Here is a 15,228-nt window from a genome sequence, read left to right as displayed (position 1 = left end):
TATTGCTTGTACACTTTTTTTCTACCACATCTTTTCCTTCCCTTCGCCTCTCTATTAATGTGCTTGGACACAGAGCTCTGTGAACAGCCAGCCTCTTTAGCAATGACCTTTTGCGTCTTGCCCTCCTTGTGCAAGGTGTCAATGGTCGTCTTTGAACAGCTGTCAAGTCAGCAGTCTTCCCCATGTTTGTGCAGCCTACAGGACTAGACTGAGAGACCATTTAAAGGCCTTTGCAGGTGTTTTGAGTTAATTAGCTGATTAGAGTGTGGTACCAGGTGTCTTCAATATTGAACCTTTTCACAATATTCAAATTTTCTGAGATACTGATTTTGGGCTTTTCATTAATTGTCAGTTATAATCATCAAAATTAAAAGGAATGAACACTTGAAATATATCAGTCTGTGTGGAATGAATTATACAAGTTTCACTTTTTGAATGGAATTACTGAAATAAACTTTGCAACTATGCCTTTTGTGTGAGAGACCCGGGTTCAATCCCCCACTGTGACCCATACACCAATATGTCCCTGAGCAAGACCATAGTTGCTCTAGAGGCGTGCGATCTCTGACATGTATAGCAATTGTAAGTTGCTTTGGATAAAAGTGTCAGTTAAATTAATAAATGTAATGTAAAACCACACCAATATTGTTAACTACTTAAATTTGGAACCTGGGAATGACATTGCCCTATGTGGGGAAACCCTTTATCGCCTTTTTAAACCACACCAGTTGAAAATGCTTGCAGATTAGTCTTCTAAAAATTCTAAAAAGGAACAATTTCTCAAACATGGCATGAGACCAAATTCACTACCATTCAGATGTCAGAGCAAAACTTGTTTAAGTATGCATAGAGCCTCATGTGCATTCATAGAATCAGTCTATAATAAGCATATTTGTGCACAATGAATGCTTTACCTCTGACACCCTAATGTTTTTAACCTTATTTACAACAAGTAACGTAATTGTCAAAAGTAACCTTTAGATGACGCAAGTTCAGTTTATTTTGTAATGCAAGTTAACACCAGGTTGAATGTAACGTAACAATGAAATGAATAGGCCAAGAAACAATAAGTCTGCCCAGCAATAGTAGAACTTATAAAGTATGAACAGGACAAGAAAATCACCGTAGTATAAATAAGGACTTCATGTAAAAGTGTCTGTACTATAATAATAATAATAATAATCTTTATTTGTAGAGCACTTTTCAAAAACAAGTTACAAAGTGCTTTAAAAGTGATCAATAAAATTTTAAAGTCAATTCTAAAACAAACTGGGAGCCAGTGTAATGAACCTAAAATAGGTGTAATATGGTCATAATTCTTTGTTCTGGTTAAAAGCCTGGCAGCTGAGTTCTGGACAGTCTGGAGTTGATCAGTAGATCTTTGGGTTAAACAAGTGAAAAGGCTGTTGCAATAATCCAGGCGTGATGAGATGAAGGTGTGTAAAATGGTCTCGGTGTCCTTAAAAGTTAACATAGATTGAATTTTTGCTATATTTCTAAGTTGATAAAAACATGATTGAACAAGCTTTGTGGTGTGCTGCTCAAAATTTTAATTGCTATCAAACCAAACACCAAGGTTCTTTGCAACAGGCTTAATGTGATTTACTAGGGAACCAGCAGGTGGCAGTATTTGTTTTGCCATCTGCTGGGACCCAATGACCAGGATTTCTGTTTTGTCTGAGTTCAGCTGGAGGAAATTATTTGACATCCATTTTTTAACTTCACAAAGGCAGTTGTTAAGTGAACTCAGCATTCCAGGGTCTGTGGATCTGACGGGCAAGTACATTTGTGTGTCATCTGCATAAATATGAAAAGAAATGCCATGTTTATGGATAATATGTTCAAGGGGAAGCAGATACAAGGAAAACAAAATGGGTCCTAAGACCGACCTCTGAGGCACACCATATTTAACTGGACAGAACGAAGAGACATAGTTGTTTACAGACACGCAAAACTTCCTATTTGACAGGTAGGATGAAAACCATTCTAGGGCAGTACCAGAGATCCCCTGAGATGTCTAACATGATGTTGTGATCAATGGTGTCAAAAGCAGCACTAAGGTCCAGGAGTACCAGGACTGAGCACATACCTTCATTAGCAGACATTAAAAGGTCATTGGTGACTTTAAGCAGGGCAGTCTCAGTGCTGTGGTACTTCCTGAAACCAGATTGAAACTTTTCAAATAATTTGTTATATTCCAGTACAGTGCAATAAAAGGCAGTTTTGAAATTGGTCTAAAGTTTTGTGGGAGGGAGGGATCTAAACCATGTTTCTTTAAAAGTGGGTTCACGCAAGCCATTTCAAAATAATCAGGGACACAACCAGTAGATAGGGAGCTGTTAAAAACAGAGATCAAATGGGGCCCAACAGAATCCATTACTTTCAGTAAAAACTTTGTAGGCATTACATCAAGTGGGCTGGAGGACACTCATTTGTGATACTGTTTTTAAAAGCTCAGACAGGTCGATGGGATAAAACTGGTTAAAACTATTAAAAGGGTTGCTTACTAGCTTTAGACGTAGGCCTAACCAGTAATATTTAGTGACTACAAGCAGATATGATTGAAGTGATCAACCAGATTGTTGGTGTTGGAATCAGACAGGTGTTGGCTTTGGCTCTGAAAGAATGTGCAAAACTCTGAAACACTTTGTTCATTAAAGATGCGAGAACACACGGAGCTTGGTGAGGCGGCATGAGTAAAAGGCGAATCGCAGCTAAAAACAATACATCTGTGGTCAGATATGGTCATGTCCACTAATTCCACAGAGGAAATGCTGGCACCCAGGATAAAAACCAAGTCCAGTGTATGACCACGGTTAAGTGTTTGCCCTTTGACATGTTGTTTGAAGTTAAAAGAAGTGGCCATATTTAATCAACATGAATATTAAAATCGCCACAAAGAACAATTCTGTCATAATTTAAAACCAGAGTAGATAAAAATTCAGGAAGTTCTGATAAAAATCCTCCAGGCGGTTTTGGGGGGCGATAAATTATTACAAGTATGATAGGTTGCAGCCCTCCAAGTTTAAGAGTGAGAACTTCAAAGGAGTTAAATTCATCACAGCGTACTTGATGAAATTAAAATTTTTTCCTATATACGCTCACTAGCCCACCACCACGACCACTGACCCTCGGTTGACTTAAACAATCATATTGAGACGGACACAGTTCAGCTAGCTATAGTCATTCATTTGCAACCATGATTCAGTTAAAAACATAAAATCTAGATTTGCAGACAAGATAAAATCATTTAAGATAAGTCTTACTTGACAGAGCCATTTTAAATGAGTTTGTTTTGGGTGCTAGAGTTGGTGCAGTTGTCCTAATCCTTATAAGATTACTATGATTTCTGTGTGGGATGTGCACATTTCGGTTTACTGGTCTATGCATGATGATGACAGGAACAGAAGTCTTTGGAACAGTGCTGGAAGCAGAAGGCTTTACATGCCAGCAGGTGGAGACAGTTGTTTGTGGCAGTGAGGCAGTTCTGTTCTGTGACCGGTGGTGTGTCCAGGTGTGCTGCATGAATGATTAGTCATTCACTTAAGTCATGTGTGGAACCTGGGTATTGTTGTACATTTGAACAAAAACAGAAATTTGAACATCCTCATCTTTAGATATGAAGGACAAACAAAGGGATTGAAAATGCAGGTCTTAAATATTCAAATGACCAAAAAATCATGCCTCCAAAACTCTAATAGCCTAGTAGTCCTTACACATTTTAACTGATTTATGAAATGCTTCAATATAATGTTTGATTTATTTTGAAATGTTGTAGCCTATTTGTGAATGTAATATTTTCATATAAGATAAAGAGGTTCAAATATATAGGCTTTTCTTTTGCAATGAATATCAATCTTTTCATAAAAGAATATAATATTTATTTTTCGAAAATATCTGAAGTCATAGTCTTACAGAAATATTCTAAATCTAACCAAAATAATTTGGTTCATGAACAAACAAAATAAGTGACAAATGCTTTCAGTTTTATTATAGCAAAAAACACTTTTTCCTCAACATCAATCTTGAACTTTAATACAACTGTTGTTTAGGGCAACTGGACTTGGAGATACTGGAATATCTTCAACCAAGATGCCCTTGCCCTTGATTTTTAACCTTCGTTGGATAACTATGACCTGGATGACTGAGAATCTTCATAGACACAACTGTTGTTTATTTGATACACATATTATAGCAGTGATTGCAGTGGTAACGTCAGATCCTATTTACGCTGGGGGGAGAGTGTAGTTCAGTTAGGCTGCGGGGGATGACTCCGACAAGAGTTCACTCCGTGACGGAGTGGAAGTGGCGAGGGTCTAGTTTCGCAAAGGCCCACAGACACACTACACCCATACATGCGCACTGACCCCTCTTCATTAAGGGTTAAGGTTTCAATTTTGGATTAATTCACGCACTTTAAAAACCTTTAACTTTGTTAAAGCTTTTTTCTTTTCACATTTTTATTTACAGCATTATATGTTGATATTTATATTTCAATAAGTTGTATATTAACTTATTGGGAGAAAACTGGTAGTTCTATGTAAAATCAGACATTGAGCACCCCCATATCGCCAAAATAGTATGATCCTTGTTTCACAACACCGCTGTGAAGCCTCTATTGCGAGATTGACACTCGAATCAGGCTCCGCCCATCGAAGCATCAAATCTTCCACTTTTCGGGGTCAGCTCTAGTATGTATGTTTATTTTTGCAAATACTGTCCAGGATGAAGAGGAACAGGAGGAGGCCATCAATAAGAAGCTTGCACTCCAGAAGGCTAAGGAGGTAAAGGAGGTCAGCCCCATGTCGGCCGCTAACATTTCTATCACAGCGTAAGTCAATCTCCTCTAATGTTTGTTCTGGATATCTGAAATCCTGTTCTTTCTTCTCTTACTCAACACACACCCACAGGAAAGACTCACAGGAATTCTGGGTACCTTTTGTTGTACATGTTCACATGCTAAACACTAGTTCATCAATATGGCAATACACTTGAATTGGCAGAATTTGCATTCAGTGCTCAGATTCTTTTTTCTTTCTAAAAAATGTAAACAAATACAGATAAAAGGGCAAAAATACAAAACAGCTGTGCACTAAACAGTTCAATAATACACACCGCCAAGTCTGTGGTAAATAGCATTTATATTATGCTTATACCCTAAATATATACAATCTCTAGTTGTTCTTTTTCCTGTTTTTTCTGTGATTGCCTGTTTCTCTGTCTGCATTTACACAAACATAGACAACCTAATCAGAATGTTCTTTCATTGGTATTTTCATGCATGGTCTCTGTTTGATTTAGTTCTTCCCCAGAGGACCCTGGGTGTAGTTCTCACAATGTCCCAGTGAGAGTCACTGTTAATCTCTTCAACCACATATTCTTTTCTCCCAAATGATGTCTATTGTAGATTTTGGCAGGGTCCTTAAGAAAAATCAAAACATCAACAGAAAACATGCTACTCACAACTGAAGTGATAGATATTTTTGCTTTTAATGCAGACTATGTTTATGATATTCAGTATATTTTTTTTACACAAAACCAGAATGGACACTTAAGACCCCCCTTATTCAGCATGTATGATATTAGGATAGACAGATCCCAGCAATTAAATTGACCCTTTCACAAGGCTAATTATGGACTAATTTATAATAACTTTCCAGGCAATATATGATAGTGTATATTAAAATGTTAAATGATATTTCATATATTTATTGGTCGTTATTTAACCAGGTAACTCCAACTAGGATTGAATATGCATTGTTTTACTCTTATTTCAAATACTTTGTTACCCTTCTCACTGAATGAAAGATACTGTTCTGTGTACTGTTCTGTAGCCTGTAACAAACAGTGTTGTGCATTACCTGCTATGGCTCATTTGTGTACATCCTTTTTGTAACACTTAACGAGTGTTGCTCTGGAGGCATATATAATCTTAACGGTGGAGCTGAACATCACTTTTTGACCACATGGTAGATACCCTATGTGGCAAATCTGAATGGCAAAGACAAAGGTTGGTAAAAAGGAATAAAACATTTATACACATTTAATCTTAAAGCGCTGGCTCATTCAAACGATGGACATGAAGTACATTGTAATTTATCAGCCTTTCAGGATTCTTGTAAATAGATCCTGACAAATGACAATGACATAAATTAGTGTGGGAATATTTTTTATTATTTTTTTACATTTGATCAAGTGACCTTATTCAAAAGGCCTATTCATTCTGGTCTTTAAAGTTGTACTAAATGAGAATCAGAAGGAGCTTTATTGCCAAGTAGTGTTTTACACATACAAGGAATTTTCTTTGGTGTCAAGGTGCTACACGCAGACAGACATACAGTTGACATAAATAGATGTAGAAATATATAAATATGTAATAAACAAATGCAAGTTACAGAAGAATAGAAAGAGAAAATTAATACAACTGACAATATAAAAAAAAAAAAAATAATAAAAATAACAATGGAACAACAACAATTTACAATTAACAACAAATTAACAGTGTGCAATGTGCCAGGTTTGTGCATTATATAACATGAAGTGATATTTACATGTGCAGAGACGATTGTATGATTTGAGGGGGGGCGGGCCTTGTTGATGAGGCTAGCTGCAGATGGGTAGAAGCTGTTTTTGTGGCAAGAGGTTTTGGTCCTGATGGAGTGCAGCCTCCTGCCAGAGGGGAGAGTCTGAAACAGTTTGTGTCCGGGGTAGGAGGCGTCAGCTGCAATCTTTCCTGCTCACGCCTGGAGGCGTACAGGTCCTGAAGTGATGGAAGATTGCAGCCAATCACCTTCTCCGCAGAGCGAATGATACGCTGCAGCCTTCCCTTGTCCCTGGCAGTGGCAGCAGCGTACCAGATGGTGATGGAGGAGGTGAGGATGGACTCAATGATGGCGGTGTAGGAATGCACCATCATTGTCTTTGGCAGGCTGAACTTCTTCAGCTGCTGCAGGAAGTACATCCTCTGCTGGGCCTTCTTGGTGAGGGAGGTGATGTTCAGCTCCCACTTGAGGTCCTGGGAGATGATGGTGCCCAGGAAGTGGAAGGAGTCCACAGTGGCAACGGGGGAGTCTCACAGGATGATGGGGGAGGATGTGACTTCAGGAGCTTGACAGACTGGTGACTGGAGGTGCAGCTGTTGGTGTACAGGGAGAAGTGAAGAGGGGGAAAGAACGCAGCCTTGAGGGGAACCGATGCTGACGGTCCTGGAGTCAGAGACATATTTTCCCATTTTGACGTGCTGCTTCCTGTCTGTCAGGAAGTCTGTGATCCACCTGCCGGTGGAGTCAGGCACGTTCAGCTAGGAGAGCTTGTCCTGCAGCAGGGCCGGGATGATGGTGTTGAAAGCAGAGCTGAAGTCCACAAACAGGATCCTGGTGTAGGTTCCTGGGGAGTCCAGGTGCTGGAGGATGTAGTGAAGGGCGATGTTTACTGCATCAGCTACAGACCTGTTGGCTCTGTGGGCGAACTGCAGGGGGTCCAGGAGTGGGTCTGTGATGGATTTAAGGTGGGACAACACAAGGTGCTCAAAAGACTTCATTACCACAGAGGTCAGGGCGACGGGTCTGTAGTCGTTTAGTCCTATGGTCCTTGGTTTTTTGGTGACAGGGATGATGGTGGAGGCTTTGAAGCAGGCTGGCACATGGCATTACTCCAGTGAGGTGTTAAAAATTCCACCGTGAACACTGGAGACAGCTGATCAGCACTGTGCTTCAGGGTGGATGGGGAGACCGGCCTCGCTGCTTTGCGAGGTTTCTGCCTCCTGAACAGTCGGTTGACGTCCCTCTCTGGGATGGTAAGAGAGGGGGAGGAGGTGGGGAATGAGATGGTGGACTGTGGCCGGTCAGTGGTGTGACAGGGGATGGTGTCAGGTCTGTCCCATTGTCTTTCAAAGCGATAGTAAAACTGGTTCAGCTCGTTGGCAAGGCCTGAGTCATTCATGGAGTGGGGGGATTTAGGTTTGTAGCTGGTGATCTGTCTGAATCCTCTCCAGACAGAAGCAGAGTCATTCCTTGAGAACTGGTGTTGTAGTCTCTCTGAATATGGCTGGAGAGAGCATCTCGCACCACCTTGCTACACCTGTACTTTGACTCCTTAAATCTGGCTCGGTCCCCACTCCTAAATGCCTCTTCCTTTTCCAACCTCAGCTTAGCTGTAAACCAGGGATTGTCGTTGTTATAACTCACCCTGGTGCGTGTTGGAATGCAGCTGTCCTCACAGAAGCTGATGTAGGATGTCACAGCCTCTGTAAACTCATCCAGATTGAGTGTCCCAGTGGAGCGCATGTAACGGCGTGATAGGCACTGCTAACTTTGGTGTAACAGTGATCCAAAGTGATCCCCTCTCTGGTTGGACACTTGTTGGCAGAGGTTTCCTTTGTTAAAGTCACCAAGAACAATGACAAGGTTTATCTGCTCCACATACAGTATCTGGTCGGCCAGCATGTGCTGTGCGTCGTGCACATTGGCGTGCACCGACCAGAATGAATGAAGCAAAGTCACAGGGGGAGTAAAACGGTTTACAGTTAATGATAAAATATTCCAGATTAGGAGAACAGTGCTGCTGAATCACTGTCACCAGCCATTGTTAATATAAAAACAGACACCTCCACCAACCCGCTCTACCTCCTGAGCCACAGCCGCCCCCTTATGGTGCTTCATTCGTCTAACAACAATGAGAGCCCTTCACCAAAATGTCCAATAATTCCACTGATGACGTCAGAAAAGTGGGAAATAAATCCGCTGGAGTGGTTCACCTGATGTTGAGCTCTTCTCTGGTGAAAGAGCTCTGGGAATCACAGCCGAAATGAGTTAACACACAAAAACAAAACAATGCACACCTAACTCCGAGGCAACCATCTTGCTTTAAAATAATAGATTCACAGACTGTTTGTAAAAAGAGTTGCTTGTAGTGACAAACTCAGAAAATCATCACTCACCTCTGTAATTCCCCTGAGGTCTGTGGAGCTTTTAAGCATCTTTCAGATCATTGTTTTGGTTTTACAGTCATCATACTCCACTCTCACCAATTTGGTAGCAACAGGCAGCTGTTTTTTGTGAAAAAGCTCTGATAAAACCACAGTACATTACCTGCCCAGCACCAAAAAGCAGACAGGCCAAGTTAGCAACTTGCTGGTGAAAATAGTGTAGCATTTAGCAGCTAAAGAGAAAGTTATTTTTCTCAGGAGTTGGCAGAGACCAGGTCTGTTTGTGTTCACTTACTCTAAACCTAATGCAAAGGCTACTAGATAAATGGTTTGGAAAACAGATCATCTTAGTGTCAGCGGAAGTTCTGGCCCATTTAAACCACAACTGAGATCAGTTGCACTTTAAGAGGGGGTTTACTGTCCTAGTCTCAGATCAGATAACACATCATCACTCTCCAATAATCCAATTATAAAGCATTAGGACATATGGTTGTTTGCCAGATACTGTAGGTTTAACTGCCTAAAAGACAGAATTTGGGGTTTTAATTGGCAATGAAACTGCTTTTGTAATATTTGGAGGATTTGTTTGGTCTGTAATCTCATTTTTGTAAATTTAATTTTCAATAAATAAAAACTGCATTGCAGCTGAAACAACTGAGATGGACAGATTAAATAGATTTGTAATGTAATAGTAATTTCAACAAATATAACAAAATGCTTCTGAAATAAATTGTCTACCCCAGCTTTAAGTGGGGCCAGTTAAATGAAATCTAAATCTAATAGTTCTGTTATACACAGAAACACGGCAGGCCATTTTGCCATCAGTAAAGCCACATTATACCATGTTTTGAATCAAAGGATGCCAAGTTCACCTGATCTTGCATCAGTACAATTGACTTGACAGGATTGCCCGTAGCAGAACAATGTACTCACCACATAATGTCAGTTTGTGTCACCACACAAACTGACATTAACTAGCTGCTGCTATTGGGCTGACCTCAGTATTTATCCAAATAGTATATGTTGTTTTTGTTTTTTTTTCAGCTCCACCCATATTCTTGTGTCCAGAGCAGCTCTACTTCTACAAATATCAGTAAAATGCAATTGGCTTTTAGCATCAGTAGTTTATACATAAATACATTTCTTTATAACCCAATTCTCTCATATATGGGCTTAATATGATTGCCCATTTTAGAATAAAAAACAAAGTAAACTGTCACTATGACAGTCCCTGATGGTCAATTTTTCTGACATTTCCTTGGTGGTTCAGTCTCAGTCTGTGTTTCGGAGCTTTGACGGCCCATTGCAGTGAAATGTGATGGGAGGCTAAAGGATACAGAGAAGACAGAGAAATGTCAAATAGTGTATTTTTGTTTCTCTGATGTCGTCCAATATGATGTTTCCCCTCCCCAATTTTTGTTTTGTGCATGTGCAGTTTTCTAACACGCAGTCGAGGTAACGCGCACTCTAGCAGCTCATCCATCTGCAGCGTTAACTCACTGTGAGTTATTACCTCTCTGTTACAATTTTAAAATCCTCCCATTACCCTTCTCCCATCAATCTTCTTCTGCTGCCAAACCCTGTATTCTTCTGGTGTCATCATTATGTCTTTCTTCTGTGTAAATTGTCCATTTGTCATCCAACTGTTCAGTATTACTATTCCTGTTCTGTTTTTATTATTTTTCTGTGATCTACAGGTGTCAAGAGTGTCTGTCAGTGATCATGGTATCTGACTGTTTGTGGTCGAAATCAAGATATTGTTCATACTGTATGTGTTATGTATATTTGCAGCTGTGGTTCATTTTTCCATGCTGGTTCTAAATATGTATTGTTTGTTACTGCTGTCACGTCAGCTTTATATTTGTGAGATGTTTTTAAAGATTTACATTTTAAGTAGAAACCAATGGGTTTGGAGCTGAGAAGCACAGACAGGGCAAGGAAGTGAAAACTTTTTGAGAGACAAACTAACACATTGTTGGTTTTGGTCTAGAAATAGAATATTGCCAAGTTAGTTCCCATATTCAGTATTTATATGTAACAATCCTCATGCAACAGAAACACTATACTAACTTAATAACCATGATAAAGAGGAAGAAGAAGCATTTATAGAAAGCTGTTAAGTAGCTTTTTAATTGGTCCTCAAGGTGTCACTGACAACGCACAGCTAGGACCCGTTCAGGTGCACTGGGCATGCGTGTGCCAGTGTAAACAGGAAGCAGATGGTCTATTCCGTAGTTACAGAAGATTTGGTGAAAGAATAAATAAATACAGACTAAGCATCAGACCAGTTTTTTTTTTTTTGCACGGATCAATAACGAGCTGGGGCTGTAACTTAATGTAACACGGGAGTGTGGTGTCAGAAAACAGACTGGGAGTTGTTGCAAAGTAAACGGCGACATGCACAGTACAAGTGTAGGCAGATGAGTGTTATTTGCACGGTACAGAATATTTTAATAAAAATATGATGTCAAAAACCCGGTCAGCAGCATCGTGTTTCTGCTTTGCAAGACCCAATCAGAGAGCCGAGCACGAGCCCCTCTTCACTAAAACGCCCTCCGGAGTTTTGAAACGCAAAACGGGGTCGGGTTTCCAAACTTCTTCATTTTAGGTCTTCGTTTTCATCATTATAAAGTATATATGTTGTAGCAACTTTAATTAGTAAAGTTTAGACAACCCACTAAGAACTTACAGAAAGCAGCTTGCTGACTTTTATTTCCCTTCAATTATTCAGTTATTAAGCAGCGTTAAGGCATATTGTTGCTTGCAGAATTTGTGGTTTTAAATGGCAATGAAACAGTGTTGTGCTATTTTGAGGATTTGTTTGAACTGTAATCACATTTTTATAACTTAAACTTTCTCTAAATAAAAACTTGTAGCTCAAACATCAGAGATGGACAGGTTGGATGCAATGCAGTTTAGAATTAGTGATAATAGCAATTCGCTGTAACTTCTGTGCTTTACACTGTTCGGAATGCTCCGAAGACACACACACACACACATACAATCAAAGATGTGACCTGTAAGTATGTAAATTGATCTTCAGTTAGTAGTAGTAGAAGTGAGATGTCTTAGTATGAGACAACCCACCCCACCCCTGCATGTAGTGAGATATTGAAAGAAACACTATGAGACAACTTTAGGTTACTTGCATAACACCTGTTCTCTAAGTAGAATCCGTGAGATGGCTTCCTGTAGTGAAACATTGAAATAAATCCTATGTAAGACAAGCCAGGCCAGCCAAACATTCCACTGCTCCTTCATACTGTAGTAATAATTGTATGGCAAGCTGTTTTAATATGTATTCCTTAGTAGTCTCTATTTAAAAGCTACTAGTACTTATTTATTAGTTACTAGTAACTATTCCATTATTTTCTAGTATCTATTTTTTGTGTTGTTAATGTTTTAAAGTAAGCTTTCAAAAATAGACAATAAATTATATTTATCAATTAACAAAATACAAAGTGAGGTAACAGAAGAAAAATCTAAATCAACCCAATATTTGGTGTGACCACCCTTTGCCTTCAAACAGCATCGGTTCTTCTGGGAACACTTGCACAAAGTCAGGGATTTTGTAGGCATATCATCAGGTGCATGATTAAACAATTATACCAAAGAGGTGGTAATGATCCCCAATTCAATATGTAGGTTGAAACACAATGAATAACTGAAACAGAAACAGCTGTGTAGAAGGAACACAACTGGGTGACAAACAGCCAAACTCAACTCTCCGTTGCAATACTGACCATAGCAAGGTAGTTCTACTGCAAGGTCTCCTAGGCAGTGATTAAAAGGCAGACAGCGGTTTCCAGATATGCTGTCCAAGCTCTTTTGAAGAAGCACAAAGAAACGGGCAACATTGAGAACCATAGATTCAGTGGTCGGCCAAAGAAACTTACTGCAGCAGAGGAAAGACACATCATGCTTACTTCCCTTTGCAAGTGAAAGATGTCCAGCAGTGCCATCGGCTCAGAGCTGCAGAAAACAGTGGGACCCTGGTACACCATCTACTGTCTGGTAAGAAGTGGCCTTAATGGAAGACTTGCGGCCAAAAAGCATCCGACATGGAAGGCCACACAACTCAGCTATGCATAGAAAAACACAGGTTGGGGATTTGGTCAGAATGAATGGTCTCCTCAGTGCTGAGAAGTATAGGCAGAAACTTACTCATCGTGCAGTACCACCAGAGAGGCATCTGATTGAGAGTTCATTAAGAACTATCTTCAGCGTAAAGGAGAACTAGGAATCCTGGAAGAGATGGTATGGGCCCCACAGAGCCCTGATTTCAACATCCAGTCTGTCTGGGATTACATGAAGAGAGCGAAGTAAATGAGGCTGCCTAAATCCACAGAAGGACTTTGGGGAGTTCTCCAAGATGTCAGAATCAGAATGAGAAATACTTTATTGATCCCCAAAGGGAAATTCTGTATTACAGTTGCACACATTGCACAAAGGGCAAAAGGAATATAAATAAAGATAGTGGTATATAGAGAAGTAAATAAATATCAGAGTAAAAATATAAAATAAAAGAAAGAGTGTGGATATGTACAATATTTGCATGATTAAGAAATTGTTATGGTGAACAGTAATAATGAATAAATAGTAGCACATTGCACATTGTAATTTAAAAAGGTGTTATTGCACAAAGCAGATAATATTGTCCAGTTCTAACTAAGTGTCTGTGTGTCAGACACTTTGAGGGAGGAGTTATAAAGTTTGATGGCCACAGGCAGGAATGACTTCCTGTGGCGCTCTGTGGTGCATTTTGGGGGGATGAGTCTTGCACTGAAGTGCTCCTGTTTTTGAGCAGCACGTCATGGAGTGGGTGGGAGACATTGTCCAAGATGACATGTAGTTTGGACAGCATCCTCCTCTCTGACCACCAACAGAGAGTCCAGCTCCTCTCCCACAACGTCACTGGCCTTGCTGATCAGTTTGTTGAGTCTGTTAGGACCCGCTACCCTCAGCCTGCTGCCCCAGCATGCAACTGCAAACAGGATAGCACTGGCCACCACATTCATAAAACATCCTCAGCATTGTCCGGCAGATGTTGAAGGACCTCAGCCTCCTCAGAAAATAGAGGCTGGCTCTTCCTGTAGAGGGCTTGAGTGTTCTTGGCCCAGTCCAGTTTATTGTCCAAGTGCACTCCCAGGTATTTGTAATCCTCCACAATGTCCACACTGACCCCCTGAATAGAAACAGGGCTCACTGGTGCCTTGGCCACTGGTGTTTGGGCCAACCTACCTGCTGAGTTCGTTCAGTAGCTATGTGCAAGTGTACCTAGAAGAACTGTTGCTGTTTGAAGGCAAAGGGTGGTCTTTGCTCACTTTGCATTTTGTTTGTTTATAAATATAGTCTATTAACATGTCTATTTTTGAAAGCCAGCTTACTGTACAGCATTTCCACACCTGCCTAAAACTCTTGCACAGTATCGTATTTTTGGCTTTTGTATATTTTTGCTTTTCTGCTGTACGTTTGTCCCCTTATTATTTTTCTGAAGCTTATAGGCCCCCTCTGTGCTTTTGTCTATAACATGTTTGTGTTCTTTTGAAGTTCCTTCTCTCCCTCTTTGTTTCAATGTTGTTGCCTTTATGTGTTTGTAGGAGTTATATCTGCACCCCCGGCCATCACTACCTGAGGTAAACCTAGCCGCCTGCTAGCGGTCGATAGGTCAATGATGATGTTTACATGCTTAAAAGCATACATAATCATGTTCTCATTATTTAGATTCTTGAAAGCAAGTCTCCATAAAGATAACAGAGCTTGTCTGCATTTTTGTGATAAACACAGAGATACAGGCTTTTTTGTTCATTCAGAAAGTGAAGTCCCATGTTCTCCAGCCTTTTAGTTCTTAAAGAGTATAGTGCATTGTGCTTGCTTGTGAAGTTTTGAAGGAGTACGAGGAATGCAAGTGCAGGATGATGGAGCGTTGAGAACATGGGATAAAGTTATTTGCTGTTCACATGTAATTTCCCACAGTTAATGCACTGTTTTTAGTTCACAGTGAACCAAAAGTACATGCATTATGCCATTTTAAAGTATTACAAACAGACATTGACAGAAAAGCATGTCAAAGCATGGTAATGTGGTCATGAATGGCCTTCGTTCAGGCATATCCATGGATGAGCTCTCTCCATAGTAGACTGATAAATTTACCCAGTGGTTTGCTGTGTTGAAAGCTCCATTGCACCATGGCCATACTGTAAATCATTCAGGGCCTATGTGTGCCACCATGTAAGATGAAACATACTGCTGGTTTTATGTGTCATGAAGTCATGAAGAGTAAATTACATACACACTGAATG

The 15,228-nt window shown here is 40.1% G+C and overlaps 1 protein-coding gene across 1 annotated transcript in view; it reads left to right on the top strand.

Moving 5' to 3' along the window:
• cacna1ba (calcium channel, voltage-dependent, N type, alpha 1B subunit, a) overlaps positions 1 to 15,228 on the top strand; it is a 254,241-nt gene that overhangs the window by 148,033 nt on the left and 90,980 nt on the right. Inside the window, exons 18-20 of the mRNA XM_038704210.1 lie at positions 4,725 to 4,831; positions 10,362 to 10,427; positions 14,527 to 14,562. Coding sequence (XP_038560138.1) covers positions 4,725 to 4,831; positions 10,362 to 10,427; positions 14,527 to 14,562 — 209 coding nt within the window. The remainder of the gene's footprint in view (positions 1 to 4,724; positions 4,832 to 10,361; positions 10,428 to 14,526; positions 14,563 to 15,228) is intronic.

This window comes from Micropterus salmoides, unplaced genomic scaffold, assembly GCF_014851395.1.
Source record: "Micropterus salmoides isolate LMB-PRFRI ecotype aquatic unplaced genomic scaffold, ASM1485139v1 Ms_hic_scaffold_7, whole genome shotgun sequence".
NCBI lineage: Eukaryota > Metazoa > Chordata > Actinopteri > Centrarchiformes > Centrarchidae > Micropterus > Micropterus salmoides.
Note: the sequence above shows the minus strand (reverse complement) of the source record. Positions and strands in the feature narration are given on the sequence as shown.